Consider the following 16402-nt stretch of genomic DNA (forward strand, 5'->3'; position numbering starts at 1 on the left):
TAAACTGTGTTTCACATACAACTGTAAACCTACTTTGCCCCATCCTGTATATGCCAATTTTTTGTTATGATGCAAAGAACTAATGTAACAGTATAGCTTTCAGTTGTCCAGGAAGTATATTACTATTAAACTATGTGGCAAGAAATTTATTAAACTCTGACTAACTTCTCATTGATTTTTCATATAAAATCACAATAGTTTCTAGTTGACATATATGTCCTTTTGCTATTAGGTACACTTTAAAAGCCTAATTATTTTGGGAATATATTATGACCAAAAAATAAAAATGTACAAAGTTGACAACTTTAAATAAGCACTAGCATTTCTTAAAGAACAAACCTCACTTACAGTTAGGAAACAATATTTATATTTAAGGTTGAAAAGCCAGGATGTAGGAAAATTTTGCTAATTTGGAAGATGACCTTTAAGTGCACCAAAACCAAATAATTTGTAGGCTATGACATAGGGCACATTCCTACAAAATTTGTGTGAATACTGCTTTAGTGGTTCTTGAAAGACAAACAAAGAAAGCTGGAATGAAATCTCGGTCCCCCTCCCAAATAAGATGGAGAGTAACAAAAGAGTACAGCAGTACCCTTTCAAAGCTTGCCATTAAAACGAGGTCTCTGTAGCACAGTTAATGAGATGGTTCATAGTTGAAAATAATCTGTTTTTAAGAATGTTTAGATCAAAAGTAATTTCTAATCTATGAAATAAAGTCTCTTCAGTACCCTTCATTCACCAGTAAAGCTTTTATGTTTGTATTATTTACTTCAATCAGATGTTTTCAATTTTACCTTTTCTCCTTATACAAATACTTGACATGGTTTGTCAATACCGACCAACACTTTTATTCTTTTTCTCCAGTAAAGAGAGATTTTTGAGAGAGGGAGAATGAGAAAGAGAGAAACATCTTTGCCTAAACGATTTGCAAGCATCTGTGCTTTAAGCTACTTTTTATGAACACTCCTTAGTAAATGACTCAAGGTAAAAAAGCAGAAAAGCATCCAATGTTAGGAAATTGCAATCCAATACCATGTAATTTAAACCTGCAGTTGCTTCTCTTGTACTAAATGACATACAGATGGGTAGCTTAGTTCTCTCAACTTTGGGAACACAATTGGTCTTTTTGTATGAATGAACATATATTAACAAAAATATTTTGGACAGAATTGTTTAATTCTAATTGTACAGATTTTAACTATCCATGTCATTGGGAAAAATAAGTTTAACCAACATATTTTGTCGTGAAAATGTTTCAATTAATGATTTCTTTTGAAACAAAATCGACAAAGATGCAACTCTTCCAACAAATAAATAAAAACAAAAAGATAACATCTAAGAAGTCTGTAGTGAATTGAACAGAAAGGGGCCCATCATGGTCACCTGATTATTTAAGAAAGAGCAGTCTGCATTCAAGCTGTGGAGAGGCTTGTTCTGACATGACAATCATTTCCCAGGGAAACATTTCTATCTACCCCTTGGAAAATATTAACAGTGTAAGTAGTAGGTGTTTGGATAAAGCCCAGTGTAATATGGGGAGTGTGTAGGGGCGCAAGGATGGGTCAGCTTTTCCTGAGGATCTTTCCAGGCCAGAGCAGGGCCAACATGTATTGTGTAGCGTCACGAGAGGCATTCTCTGACAACCCACAGGCGTATTCCAAGGTACATCTTTTTGTTTGCCTCTGTTGGCTCTTTTCCTGCCTCCATATTTTCTCCTGGAGAATCAACCAGTCTGTCTTGGTGGCCCTGGATCTGGAAGCTGATAGCCTTCTTCCATCCCATCATCAGGGTAACTGGTTAGTTAATTTTCTCCTAGTTAAATTTCAGTGAACTCACATATGAACATTAGATGCCTTGAAATTAAAAGAACTACAAAACATTTTTACTCCTCAATCATATTTCTTTATATTTCAAAAGAAGTTGAGTTTAATATTCAGGAAACCGAGCAAGCTTTCTTTTAGTAATTTCAAAACATTTTTCAGGTAGGGCCATCTGTAAGCCTCTTTTTCCCTGTGATGGATGGCAAAGAAAAGCAGTTTTACTGCAGCCAGTAAGGTTGCCTTGTCCTGGAGTTATATTTCTTTTCATTCATTGTTCAGGTAAAATAAAATACTACATATAAACAGGTGTTGTCTGAACATTTTACTGCAGTCTGTATAGGTTGAAATAAAAGCTGCCATTGTTATTAGAATCACATTAAAATTATTTCACCATTCAAATACACTTAATCAGTGAAGTGTTCCTAGATATGCTTTGCAAAATGAAAAATTGGGTCTCTAAGTAAAATCACATTCACTTTTCCTCTTCTCTTTGTCTTTCCACCTCCCTATTTTTATCACCCTTTCTTTGGAACTTCTTGAATCTGCATTAGCGTAAATGCCTGTTCCTGGAGTCTATTAAAAGTTTCTTGCTGCCTGTTTAACGTGATAAGATACAGTCTTTAAAGAGACATTTGTTTTCAAGAACTCTACAGTACCTAGTAAAGTATTTGACAGAATCACAGAGAACAACAGTTCCTAGTTGGGGAAAATATATCTTTCGCATTAAAAAAAAAAAAAAAAAAGATGGTATTTACAATACCCAGAATGGAAATTGAATGGTGTAGGTTTCAAGGTACTCTCTACTAAGATGCAAAATTATTGAATGGAGAATTATTGTGTAACATAATATGCCCATCATCTTATATATACAGTGTAAATAGAGTTATACATTAAAAAAAAGAAAAGATTTTATTTATCTATTTTTAGAGAGAGGGGGAGGGAGGGAGAAAGAGAAGGAGAGAGCAACATCAATGTGTGGTTGCCTCTTGCGCACCCCCCCAACTGGGGACCTGACCCGCTACCCAGGCGTGCATCCTGACTGGGAATTGAACTGGCGATCCTTTGGTTCACAGGCCAGCGCTCAGTCCACTGAGCCACACCAGACAGGGCTAAATAGAGTTATACTTTTAAAATTCATTTGAAAAAAGAATTTCAGGGTGTTGGAGACATAAAGCATGTCCTACCACCCCATGATTGTTCAGTGAGTTTTTACTATCACGTGAGCAGTTTTGGCTGCACCACATTGTCAGTGCTCCCGTGCAATCACCTGAATCTTGAGAAACCTTTATTATTATTATTATTAAACTGAGAGAAAAAACCAGGGGCAGTTCAGGTAAGTTTGTGCATTAGGGACTGATCTGGTCACTGGCAATCGACTGCACAAGCTGTGCTGCGGCGGCCGGCCAAAGCAATTATTTAGGATTCAAACTAAAAAGCCTCCTTCTCCCATATCCTTTCTCTTCCCAGGGTCATGTGGGGATAAAAAGAACTGTAAGGTGGTCTTTTCCCAGCAGGAACTGAGGAAGCGGCTAACACCCCTGCAGTACCATGTCACTCAGGAGAAAGGGACCGAAAGGTAAGGTGAACTGTAAGAAAAAGTCATTAAGCAAGAGCTGTGTTTCTTCACCCCAGCCCCACCCCCTCTGCTTTGAATCCTCTTCCTTGACATTTAATTCAAAGAATTCTACACTTATTTGCTAAAGACTACAAATTAGGATCCTTGAAAAGGTTTGAAAATGGAATTGTTTAGGTTAAGACTAAGTTTTATTTATTCTTTCCCCCATTTAATGAACACTCTATCTTATGTAAAGTCACAAGGCTTTTATTAAGGGCCTGTTTTTAGTTTACTACAAAATGTGTGGAAGTAATAGCGATTTAGGTACATTTTTTGGGAAGACATCACAGTAAGCAAAACCATGAGGGACATGGCACTATGCCAGGATGCTGAAATTTTGAAGGTGGCCATTGTAAGTATAGACGTTTTGGCTGCAAAAAGAAGGTAGCATAATTTAGTTCCTTTCTACCCCACTCCAATTTCTTTTTGAAGCACATGTGGAGAAAGTATTTATTGGCTCATTTGTGGTTGGAATGTCAAAAATTTTCAATAACTGCCCTCACATGGCTTTGGTCCCTGGAAGTTCGCCCCGAGTCCTGAAAAAAGAGTTTGTTCACTTCCAAGACTTTTTAGTGAATAAAGTCTCTCTCAGCTGATTCCAGCTCACAGGTAACTTGCCAAGGTCCAACCATTTTGTTGTCTAATTTATACAATGGAGCTTGGCATAAGGCCGTAACTTACCTCTGATCCAAATTTATTAATGATGTAACTTCTTGTTTTCATTCAGGAAGTGAAAGAGCTCTTTACCACACATGGGGTTCTTGTTAATAGGCAACACTCTCTTCCTGTCACAGTGGATACTGTTTACTGAATTAACCAAGTGTTGAATCTCTGACAAAGTCCACCCTTACTACACAGTGAGCCAGGGGTGGACTTCATTCTCAGCCCAGGAGGACTTCTACCCGTCCTGTTGTGTACATGACTAGCAAAATGATTTAATGCACACAAACAACTAAAGATTAGGTCATTCTTAAAAATTCTGTTTATAAAAAAATTGGACCTCATAAAGAGGGTGAAAGGATAATAAAAACAAGCTGCAGAGCACATAGACTTTTTGTTGGGCTAGCACAGCTGATTTGTATTAGCTGAATGACCTCCTAGCCTTTAAGATTGTTAACTTAGAAAAATATTCCCTTAAAGCTGCAATATTCCTTTTCAAACCAAAAAAATGAGACTCCTTCCACTGGAAGTCTTTGGATCCTTCTGCATTTTCTGGTATATACTCTTGGACACTGTAGAGTAGCAAAAATCTTATGTAATAATGTTTTTTTCCTGTGAATCTGAACTACAGGCTTTATTTTTTTAATAGGATTTTTTCCTAAGTGTTACATAACTACATGGCTTAATATAATAAATATATATATACACATATATATTTATTTATTTAACCTGCACTAGTTTGGAGTACTTATATGCACGTTTTATTATAAAGATTTGAAATATATTAGTAATGTTCGGATTTCCATATGTTTGGTCTGTTCTCATTATAGGACAAAAAGCTCTTGAAAGATTTATTATAGAAATATTTTAAGCAAATACATTCCGTAGAAATAATGCTAACTTTACTTAAATTTTTAATGCTCTGTTTATTGTTTATCAGTGCCTTCGAAGGAGAATATACACATCACAAAGATCTGGGAATATACAAGTGTGTTGTTTGTGGAGCTCCATTGTTCAAGTAAGTATGCTAAAAACCTGTGGATATGGCCATATCACAGATGGCAACAAACTAGTTATTGTTTGTTCATATTAGACTCTTTACATTACTAAATTGTCTTATTTCTGTTTCTCACCCACAAAAACGAAATTGTTGTTATTGCACCATTTATATCTTCAAGATACTCAATATTAACTTGTTCATCGCAATAAACATGATTCTTAGCAGAGCTACAAAAGAGATTTTGGTGAGCATAAAAATATTTCTGTAGTTAATGAATTTTCAATCAGCAAGTGATGGCCCTAAATTTATTTATTGGACTATAACGGAAGTTATTCATGTGTATCCTTCAGATTGAATAATATTCACCAATTTGATTGTTCATGCTTCTGCAATGAGGGGTAATACCTGTATTGAAAGTAACATGGGAATTATAGCAGATACTTGTACATATGTAAGCAAATTACATAATATGAGCCTAACAGTTTTTGCATTGGTTGAAATCTTTATTTTAAAGATTTCCATAATTTACTACAAAATAGTCAGTGCATATAGACTTTTCCACCAAAACAGTTAATTCAGATATTGTATTTTGGAGATTATGAATCTTATTCAAGAAAGGAAAATCTTTACCAAAAATTTATTTATTTAGGTGGAGAAAATCCTAAAAGCCATGTACTTCCCATGGGGATGCTGATTTGGGGAAATAAAAAGACAGAAACCCTAAGTGAGAGTAAATGTTATGTATTTATAACAGAATTACAAATTTCTTAGGGGAAATGAACAAACAAGAATTAACACATGTAGCATGTAAAACATAGTATCTCTCCATAAATGTTTCCTTTTTAAAACACTAACATTTACAGATATTTTTAGAAATAACAGGAAACAGTAGTTTCCTTGAAAAATTAAAAAATAAATTAAACCCTTCTTACCTTGCATAAACTTTTTTGTACATTATTGTTGGTTGAGAATCATTCTGATTTCATAGGTATTTATTCTTCGTGTTAAAACACCAGCCCTTCAGGTTGTCACCCATTTCCTCTCAGAAAACACACATCCTTATATTTCAATACCTTTAGCTTGTGTCATATAGTTGATACAACACTTAAGATAGTTGCTGAGCCATGTTAAACTTGTAAAAAATATCTCAAATGGTAAAAATTGGCCACATCCCCTTTGCTTTTTGTTTAAGATTCTCCACCTCTTTTCTTATCATGTGATTCAGTAAAGTAATGGGTCTGAGGAAAACTTACTGTTTTAAATAAGAAATAGAACCACTGTAAATGAAAGATTTAACCCATGGAAGATTTTGAGTTACAAAAACTAAAAGCAAGACCCTTATCCAAACATAGGTCCTGGCGGGGGTCAGGGATTTTCACATTTGATGTGATATTGCCTCTATTTCCTTAAGCATTATTGTAGGGAAAGCTTCTGTTTTCTAACTTTTTATGGAATATGGCTTAATATTGTTATTCCCCTTAAAAATATTGTCCTTACTTGGTTTCCTGTCAGTTTTTGTTTTTTTGTGGCTGGGGTGGGGGGTGGGGGCAGTATCCCTGCTTTAGTCTCTTCAGTGGAATAGTAATTCGTTGATTTGGTGTTACTGTCTTCATACTGGAGACCTTTCCAGGGACCACAGGACACAAAAAGTTTTGAGGGAATCATTTTTCTGGTCCTCAACTATATGCACACTTTGCTGAAACTGATGTTTCTGAGAGAGTCTCTAGTCGGCCACATCTTCCTTTCTATCTCCTATATCATAATCACCCTTCTCCCACTTCACAAAATATGTCCTATCTTTTACCCATCCCAAATCATACTATGATTTATTGTCCCAGGGTAAAATATCTAAGGCACAAATATTGAACTGGTAAGGCTCAGCCTGCTTGTTTATCTTCGCATCTGTTGCCTGTCTCTCCATTTTCTACTGGTCTGCTCAAGTGAGATGGTTGTCATAAGAATATGTATCAACATATTTATGTATTTATTTAAATTGAAAAAATTAAAGTCTTTTTTGGGGGGACAGGTAATAAGCCTGATTTGGTTGACAGATATGACAAATAGGGCTGCCTTTGCAAGTTAGGTTACATGGTGGTTTTTTCCATTCATTAAATGATCTAAATACACAGCTCTAAGTTAAAAAAATTTTTTTAAGCTTGTAATTTATACATAGAACACCATAAAATTTATCTTTTTCAGTTATTTAAATTTTTGATAAGATATTTTAGTTGGTATTTTAAAATATATGAGGAAGTATGTATTAGTCAGCACCCATTCTGGATAGAGAAACCACACAGTAATCGGAACATGAAGGTTTAATATAAAGAATTATCACCTATAGCAGAGGATTGTGGTAATGAGAGATTGTCTAGTGAGAAGCAAATAGAAAATTTAAAGAATACAGAAATAACAAATGTAAGGAGTAATCATAACCCCTAGGGCTGAGATATAGCCCAAGGAAAAGTTTCCCCTGCAACCCCTACCCTCCAACCTTCCTCTCCTTGGGGCTGAGATCTAGACTCTCAGAGAGGGCATGTCTGTAGCTTACAATATACCAGAGAAGTAGTGTCACAATAATGCAACTTCCCAGAAATCCACCTTCTGGAATTTTCTGGAAATCTACCTTCTAAGTCAGTGATCTTCAACCATAAACTAATTACTAAATTACTAATTACTAAAATTCTGTGGAACACCCCAAATATATATTTTTTGCCAATCTGACAAAAAATAGGTATAATTTTGATTCAGTCACACTAGACGGCTATTGTATTGGCTGTTGTCATTTTTAAAATTTGACAGTCTAAGGGAAAAGAGGTCGGTGCTCCTAACTAAATAGTCAGGTATTGCCTGCTTTAAAAATTCTTGCAGCACATTGGTTGAAAATTGCTGGTCTAGTGCATCAGTGGCATCACTATCAGATATCCTCTTGAGATAACTGGTTTTATACTTTGAATACAGATTGTAGGAAACAGTTGAGGGGGGTGTGTGTGTAAGAGAAAGGGAAGGCATGTGGAGTTTTGTTAGCAGGAAGTGAAGGAAAAAAATTAGGCAGAAAAAGACTAAATAGCTGAAAAATATGGGAAAATAACAGTGTAAGGGAAATATAGGAAATAAAAAGAAAAAAGAAAGAAGTGCTGAATTTGAAAATGCCTAATCATTAGCAATATGGAAAGGTTATTTTCCTAACTGCCATTTCTGTTATTCATACTCATAGTGTGTGTGTATACATTCACACATTTGTATAATCCTCTTCATTTACTTGACTGATATATATATACACACACATATATAAAACTTCCTTACAAAAAAAGGCCAGTCAATTATTCTTATTTCATTTTCATACTTTACCCTAAGTATATTCCCACTCAACAATATACTGCTTTCTTACTGCTTACCAAGTACAAGAACCTTATTCACAGGCTGCTTGTAGACCACATGTGTAATTTATTCCATGGTTCACATTTTCTTCACATTCACAAATTCTACCAAGCTAGTTTACATCTCATATAGTACTACCGATTTTCAGTTAGTAAATTAACTGACAGAAGTAAAAATGTTCTCTCCTCTGGTTATTTGAACTTCTAAAATTTCATAAAATGAATTTATTGCACATCAGATAAACCAGGGAAGGCATTGGTGAAATAATTTAATTCAAAAAGTATATATGACCACTTGTATTTTGCTTTGGCTGACACTTTGCCAGGTGTTGTGAAACAAACCTATGATCTATTTTCTCCTTAAAGTACTTATAGTTTTGTTGGAGTGATAAAAAAAACACAATAATCAATTATAAATATGGAAAGATAATGTCAGTTTCTATCTGATTATGCCTGTTGGAAGTGCTTTCTTGTATAATAGGAAGGTATATGGTTGCATCAAAGCACATGAAACCACATTTTATCAGGCAGAGAGAAGGGTTTAGTTTTTCCTAGGTAGGGGATGCCTGATAGAGAATGCCATGTAAGAAGAAGAATTGGAGATAGGATGAGAAGTAGATTTTTTAAAGAAATAATTAGGAGACTGGTCCAATAGAAGTGGGGAGTAATGGGAGATATGGCTGGAGGACTAAAGGGCACCCATTGAGGAAGCCATTGAATACCAGAGAAGACATTACAACTCCTGGTTGGAATCCTTTAAGCCCTGGCATCTTTTCCTCCATGAAGCCCTACCTGAGCCTTCCAGAGTGAACTTTGTTGTCCCTTATCTCTGCTGACATAGTACCTTGTATGCACTTCTATCATTGCACATTCAACTCTGTTGCAATGATCTGTTTATATGCCTGTCTGCCCACTAGTAAGTGAACTCCACAGTGGCGAGGCTATGTCTTAGTCATATTTATATCTCTAGTACCTGGCATGTCATCGTAATCACTAAATACTTGTTTGTTGATCAGATTCATGCCTGAACACTGTCAGACAGATTGTGGAGAAATTTTGAGTAAGACAAGAGCATGATGAAAATGGGAAGTAAGCCCTAACAGTGTACAAGATAGATTTCTAGGGGTGAAAAGAGAAGGAAAAATGGATGTAACAGCCTCAGTGGGAACTTCTTTCTTTGTTAGCTGATAAACCTCAGTATTTTCCAATATATTCATGTATAATCAGCTCCTGATAACTTTAAGACTTTGAGGAGTGACATAGGACAGTTTTTATTCTGTATACATTTACTTATGAGACCGTATGCTGAATTAATAGCTTATTTTATATAGGTTCATTGATAGTGATGATGATAATACAAGAGCTAACACTTATATAGCTACTTATCAGATGCCTTCTAAGTGCTTTTTATATATTGTCTTTTAATCTGTATAATAACACTTTATAGATGAAGAAATTGAGAGACAAGTGCCGTGTGAAGAGCACATAGCTAGTATAAAAATGGATTTGGAATAGTAAGACTCTAGTTTTAGAAGAGACAAAAGCTAAAGAATCTTAGGAAAATAAAGTTTTAATATTTTACCTTGGTCACTCTAGTCTGGTTATTCTGCTCAGTGCAATGGGAACAAATGGAACCCACACACTGAATTCCTTAAAAAACCTGTATTTGTCATAGTACTTAAGTGGAAAATTGAAGACTATTCTAAAAGTGTGTGTAGGGGGGTGCTGACCCAAAAGTAAATAGATCCATCATGGCAGATCATCAAGGAGGACTCAGGTTCCGGCTGATTGTTATCCTTAGGGAAACCCCCTGGAATCCTGACAGGAAGAAGTAGCCAATGTTAAGTAAGCCATAAGGCCTTTCAACATCTGTGAGGTAGGACAGCAGCTGGATACACGGGTAGGATTCTAGTTATTGAAACCGAAGAGCATTTTATTTTCATTTATTAACTCTCCATTACATTTTCTCAAGTAGCTGTATTCCAAATTTTTACCTCTTTTTATTTTTTTCTTTTGGATTTCTTTTTTCATGACACAGTTGAGGCCAACAAACATGAGCTATTTTAACTGTCATTTCTCCTGTCTTAAAATTTCTTTGTATCTTAATTTTCACCAAACAATCAGAATACCCATGCATGGGTTGAAAGCAACTGGTAGAAAGAGTTGATGGGAACAGTTGAATATTAGCCCAGATGTGCGACCCCATATTCATTACCTATAAAATTGGGAAAATAAAACCAAACAGGTGTAAGAACTAAATGCAGAAAATTTCCTAGTATACAGTAGGTATTCTACCAATGTTAAATTCAAGTGGCCTGACCAAGTTTTAGGAACAAGTCATACTATCACAACAGCCTAAGAAATTCCTTATAATGTGAGAAAGTGCAGGCTTTATTAGAGAGAGTCTGTCTGTTAACAGTATATATTAGTGTGATGAGTCACTGCTCCAGCTGTGTTGCTATATTTCAAATGGAACTCTGCTGCAAAACTATTCACACATGCTACATTTCACATGAGCCTCCTGTGCAATTTTATTCTAGGCTACTAGAAAATTTAAGCCGTTTTTCAACTCTTTAAGAACATAAGCCCTTTCACTGAAGAAATTCCAGTTCAGTGCCACACACAATTTACTCAACTGTGCTATTCAGTGTATGTTACTCCATTTACCACTAAAGAAGACTTTCAACATAATCTTTTCCCCTTCTGATATAATGGTGTGTGTGTGTTGGGGCAGGGGTGGGCGGGGGTGGGGCAGCGGTGAATGGAGAAATGTAAAAGCAGGGAGGGTGAGAGAACAAGGGGGCAGGAGAGATAATTTTCTATTCTTACTCTATTCAAAATCAATTTTTTCAGCCCTTTAAAATGCTATCCCTATGATATTTACTCATAAACCATTGTCACTATGGAATTCTGCTAAGGAGGGTAACCTGAACTTAATTTCAAGTTCTCTTTTTATAAAACTCTAGTTGGAAATTGCTCATAATTCCAGCAAATGTTTCTTAATCTTTAACAAAGTGCATTTAACTTGAATTTAAGAGATTTGAATTGCCCTTCACCTCATTCTAAGTTCTTTAACACAGTAAGCTTTTTAGTACAAGGAAATCACTCTATAATGAACTACATTTCTCAGTAGTGGCTTAAACTTTTGTTGTATTGAAATATCATGTATTATTTTAAAGAGAATATAAAATTGACTTCTCTCATCCCATTTACCCTTCCTGTCTTGTCTCCACATACAGTGATTTACAGGAAAAGTATCTGTAACAGAGGGAGTTACTTTTCAATATTCATTTCATCTGAAAGCTCAGGACAAGACCACAGCTAGATTGAAAGAAAAGTACTTCCTGGAGTTACTGGCAAAGATACGGAGCAGAAAACATTGTGAATGCTTGACTCATTAAACCACTAGGGAAAAAAAGAGAGAAGCATAAATAGCATAAAAGTATAGCATAAAATAAAGGAAAGAACAGCTCCATTTCAAGAAATCGGAAAAATATGTCAAGGCATGATTCAAAGTTTAACAATGTGCAAAAATTCTTATAACTTCATCATTCTATTTAAAAGTTATAGCCCTTGCCAGGTAGCTGAGTTGGTTAGAGAGTTGTTTAATAAGCCAAGGTTGTGGGTTCAATCCCCGGTCAGGGCACATATAAGACTCAACCAATGATGCATAAATGGGTGGGATAACAAATCAGTCTTTCTCTCTCTCTGTCTCCCTCTCTCGCTCTCTCTTGCTCTCACTCCCCTGTCTCCCCTCTCTCCTTCCTCTTTCTCTAATATAAATAATTTAAAAAAGTTATATACACATACATGTAGAAAAATTGAAACAATACTTACACATAAAATTCCTGGATAGCCGAAAGTGTGAGCATGAGTGTGTGTGTATGTATATGTGTTTTGGGGGAAGAAAAGTGGGGGAAGCGCAATCTTGCCTTATACTACCTAAATCACAATCCTGTTTCTTTAGTAATTGTCTGAAAATACACAGAAATAGCTTCTTAGTGAATTAGAATGGATAGTTAGGGTAAGTTGGGAAACATAATAAGCAAAAGTTTTATCTATAAATTATGTAAATTTATTTATGTAATCAGAAGATATCACAAGTCAGAAAATTCATGAATGTTTATTCCACCTCACAAACTTTGAAATTGCTTAAAGATATTGAATAGTTTATAAAAAATAATGTAAATAATGTACTAATTTTAGCAATTTCTTCTGAGGCAATTTATAAAGCTGCCCTTCTTGTAAATAAATAATCCTTTTTTTCAAAATGTGATCACTGATTAAATAAGAACTGCAAGAATTTTCATTGAGATACATGTCTTCAGTGTATCTTATACACCTGGAAAAGTGACCCATCATATAACGTTATCAAAGAAAAGTACAGAAGCCATCCAGAGTACCAAGTGGAAACAGGGTTGTAAAGTTCTAGCACAGATTTGCTGCATAAACATAAGGAAGTTACTGAAACAATCCATCTCATTTTCCTCACCTGTAAAATGGTAAGAATAATGTCAACTCTTTCTAACTCATAGAGCTATGATATCACAGGAAATAATTACATAAACATATTCAAGGTATAAAGATACAATGTAAGCATTTTAAATACAGTTCAGCTTTAAATAAATTTATATGGTAAAGTATAAACAGCATGCAAATCTAAAGTTCTCAAAATCAACGTTGACTCCAACATTACCACATGTTTTATAATAGATTGTTTGACTCAGTGATCCATCTCATCCACAATATTTTTAGTTTCTGTTGAGTAATTTTTAAAAAATTGAGTCTGGATTCTAAATTCCCCAAATAATGTGACTTAGATGAGTAATTGAGAGTTTTAATACAATAATTATTTTCAAGTCTATAAACTTGAGAGAACAGGTCATGACTTAAGGTTTTTGTAACCTTCATCTAAATGGGCAGAGAACTTTCCATATTCTTGGTACTTAACTATTTGTTAAATTGTTTAGAAAAACAGACATCAGAGTTAAATGATTCCTGTTGATATGAAGTATAAATAGATATTTGGTTATTGACTCCCTTAATTATCCTCTACCACACTTCCCAAAGCATTTCTGTAGACCACTTATGGAACTTACTTTTGGTGAATTATATCAACAATAGCATAGCTTGCAACTGCAGAGGTGTACTTATCCTCACTAAGGGAGAGACAAAAATGTCTATGGCTGGGACCTTTTACACAGAAACATCGAAAAGAGCAAAAAGTGACAAAAAAGTAAGGTCAGCTATTCAAAGTCATACGAAAAGAAAAGTTTGTAGTAAAATAGTTTTATTAAAATAAGAAAGATTTAAAATAACTGAACTAAGTAGTGAACTCAGAATGCTAGAAAAATAACAAAAACAATAAAATAAACTGGTATAAAATGCTCACCTTTTCCCTGAAGGCATTTGCCAATTCTAGGCATGGGAAGAGAGAGAAGGATTCCAGACATTCAGAAGCAATGATGCCAACAGACCAGAATGTCTTAATTTCAACACAATTGACATCTGGACTGGATAATTCTTTGTTGTAGGAGGATGTCCTATACACTGTAAGATATTTAGGATCCTTCCTAAATTCTAACCACTAGATATCAGTGGCACCTGTCTCTTGACCCCCCAGTTGTGACAAAAATTTCTTCAATTTCTTCAGATATTTTCAAATACCCCCTGGGGGGCAAAATTACCTCCAGTTGAGAACAATTGATGTAGATAATCAACAGAGCAGTTAATCAAGCTCTGATTTGTAGTGTTTTTGGTTCCTGTGGTGCAAATACTTCCATCATGGACTATATCAAGCTACAAATGTGGCATCACTGGATGTGGAGTTGGGAAAAGATGTGTAGTAATATCATTATGTAGTATTTCTGTAATACCAATACAGTGGATGTAAATAACATAGACAATAGTTAAATTTAGTTTAACATTTATAAGTGGTGAGTATTATCTTTAATTTATTTATTAGTTTGTGTAATTCATTTAAAAAAAAAATGACACACTAGATCAGATGGATTTTATTGAAATCTTCAAAGCATTTCATCCAAAAGCAGCAGAATATATATTTTGTGTAATTCATTTTTAATAATGCCTATGTTTAGTAATTGGCTCCCAAAGTTCCCAAAATTTTAACAATAGGTTCTCTTGAGTATCAGCACATCATTGTAATGGGGACAAACCAAGGGTAGACCAGATTTATCAAAAACTGCAGCCAAGCCTCAAGTTAGCTCAGTCTCTAATTAATCTTCCCTTTCTCCTCCCCACCCTACTTGCCTATCAGAGGATAGGATGAGCCCTCTGCAGAAGATGACATCACCCCGAGTCTAATTTTTCACATACAATATCAAAAATTATCAAGTACACCAAAGTAAAGGACCAGGGGAAATAAACAGACAAAAGAAACAGGTCTATAGATGGTTCATATATCCAGATATTTAAGTCATCAGACACAGATTTAAAAATAACTGTGATTAATATTTTCAAGAAAATAGATGACAAGATGGAGAATTTCATCAGAGAATTAGTATCTATTATAAAGAACAAAATAGTTCGGGAGCTGAAAAAATAAATAATAAAAATAGAAACACAAGAGACGAGTTTAACAGCATGTTAGATGTAGAAGAGGCAGGATTAGTGAACAGAAAAACTGGTCAGTAGAAAATATCCAGATTGAAGCTAAGAGTTAAAATTTTTTTTGAAAAGATAATACAAGATATACAATTTCACGTGGAACATGTTAGAACCACAGGAAGGAAAGAAGAAGATAATCAGAAAGAAGTAATATTTGAAGAGATAATAGCAAGAATTTTCCCAAACTGAGAAAAAAAACTAAAGTTACAGATTCAACAAGTGCTACAAATCTAAAACAGCATGAATACAAAGAAAAATATTTATAGGCACATCACAGTAAATCTGATGAAAATCAAAAGGAAGGAGAAAAATCTTAAAAGCACTCAGCTAAAATAACTTGAAAAATAAAAGAGGAGAACTGTTAAATAAATCCAAGAGGATGATCTTCAAAAAGACCAGTAAAGTTGAACATTTCTGTCAAGTCTAATCAAGAGACAAAGGGAGGAAGAAAACATAGGTTTAAAACACTAGGAATAAGAATGGGATAAATAACCAAAGATATGGAAAAAATTTTAATGTAAAAGAATATGGTGTATAATACTATTCTATTAAATTAAAAATCTCAGTATAAATTTCTAAGAATAAAATACAAAATATGACTAAAGAATGGTTGTAATACTTGAATTGGCAGTAACCCTAGAAGAAATCGAGAGTTATCACAAACCAGTTTGGACTTTTACAGAAACAAAGAAAAAAATTATTTCTATGCTATTACAAACTGTGTCAATTACAGGAAATAGATGGAAGTCTATTAAATTCCTTTGACAAATATAAAATACTTATAAAACCAAGGTCTGACAAAGACATTACAGTGAAAGAAAAATGATAGACCAATCTGATTTATGAAAATAGATGTAAAGATCTTAAATAAAATATTAATAACAGGAATGTAACTCTGTGTTGGAAGAATAATATGCCATGACAAGCTAGGGTTTATTTTAGGAATATACAAATAGTTCATACAGGGACATTTCAGAAAAACATATCATTTTTGAATTCTCCTAAGAGATTTTATAAAAATTCAAAATGCATTGTTTAATTTTAAAGATTCTTAATAGGAATAAAAGTAAATATTGTTTTACCGAATATAAGAAGCCTTGATTAAATTATTTATTTTTTATTTTTTGTAAATATATTTTATTGCTTGTGCTATTACAGTTGTCCCAACTTCTCCCCTATTCTCCCTCTGCCCATACCCCCGTTCCCTCCAGCAATCCCCACCCTTAATTCATGTCCATGGGTTGTGCATAAGTACTTTGGCTTCTCCATTTCCTATACTATTCTTAACATCCCTCTGTCT

The 16402-nt window shown here is 34.4% G+C and overlaps 1 protein-coding gene across 4 annotated transcripts in view; it reads left to right on the plus strand.

The window, feature by feature from the left end:
* The window catches only part of MSRB3 (methionine sulfoxide reductase B3), a 273055-nt gene that overhangs the window by 51782 nt on the left and 204871 nt on the right, over positions 1-16402 (plus strand). For all 4 annotated transcript variants that reach the window (XR_016510495.1, XR_016510494.1, XM_090273565.1 and 1 more), the window contains 2 exons: positions 3291-3399; positions 5039-5116. Coding sequence is in view for 2 of the 4 variants with exons in the window: in XM_090273565.1 (XP_090129691.1) it covers positions 3291-3399; positions 5039-5116 (187 nt within the window). In the remaining 2 variants the exon portion in view is untranslated. The remainder of the gene's footprint in view (positions 1-3290; positions 3400-5038; positions 5117-16402) is intronic.

Source organism: Furipterus horrens, unplaced genomic scaffold (assembly GCF_987537825.1).
Source record: "Furipterus horrens unplaced genomic scaffold, mFurHor1.1.pri manual_scaffold_4, whole genome shotgun sequence".
In the NCBI taxonomy this organism is placed as follows: Eukaryota; Metazoa; Chordata; class Mammalia; order Chiroptera; family Furipteridae; genus Furipterus; species Furipterus horrens.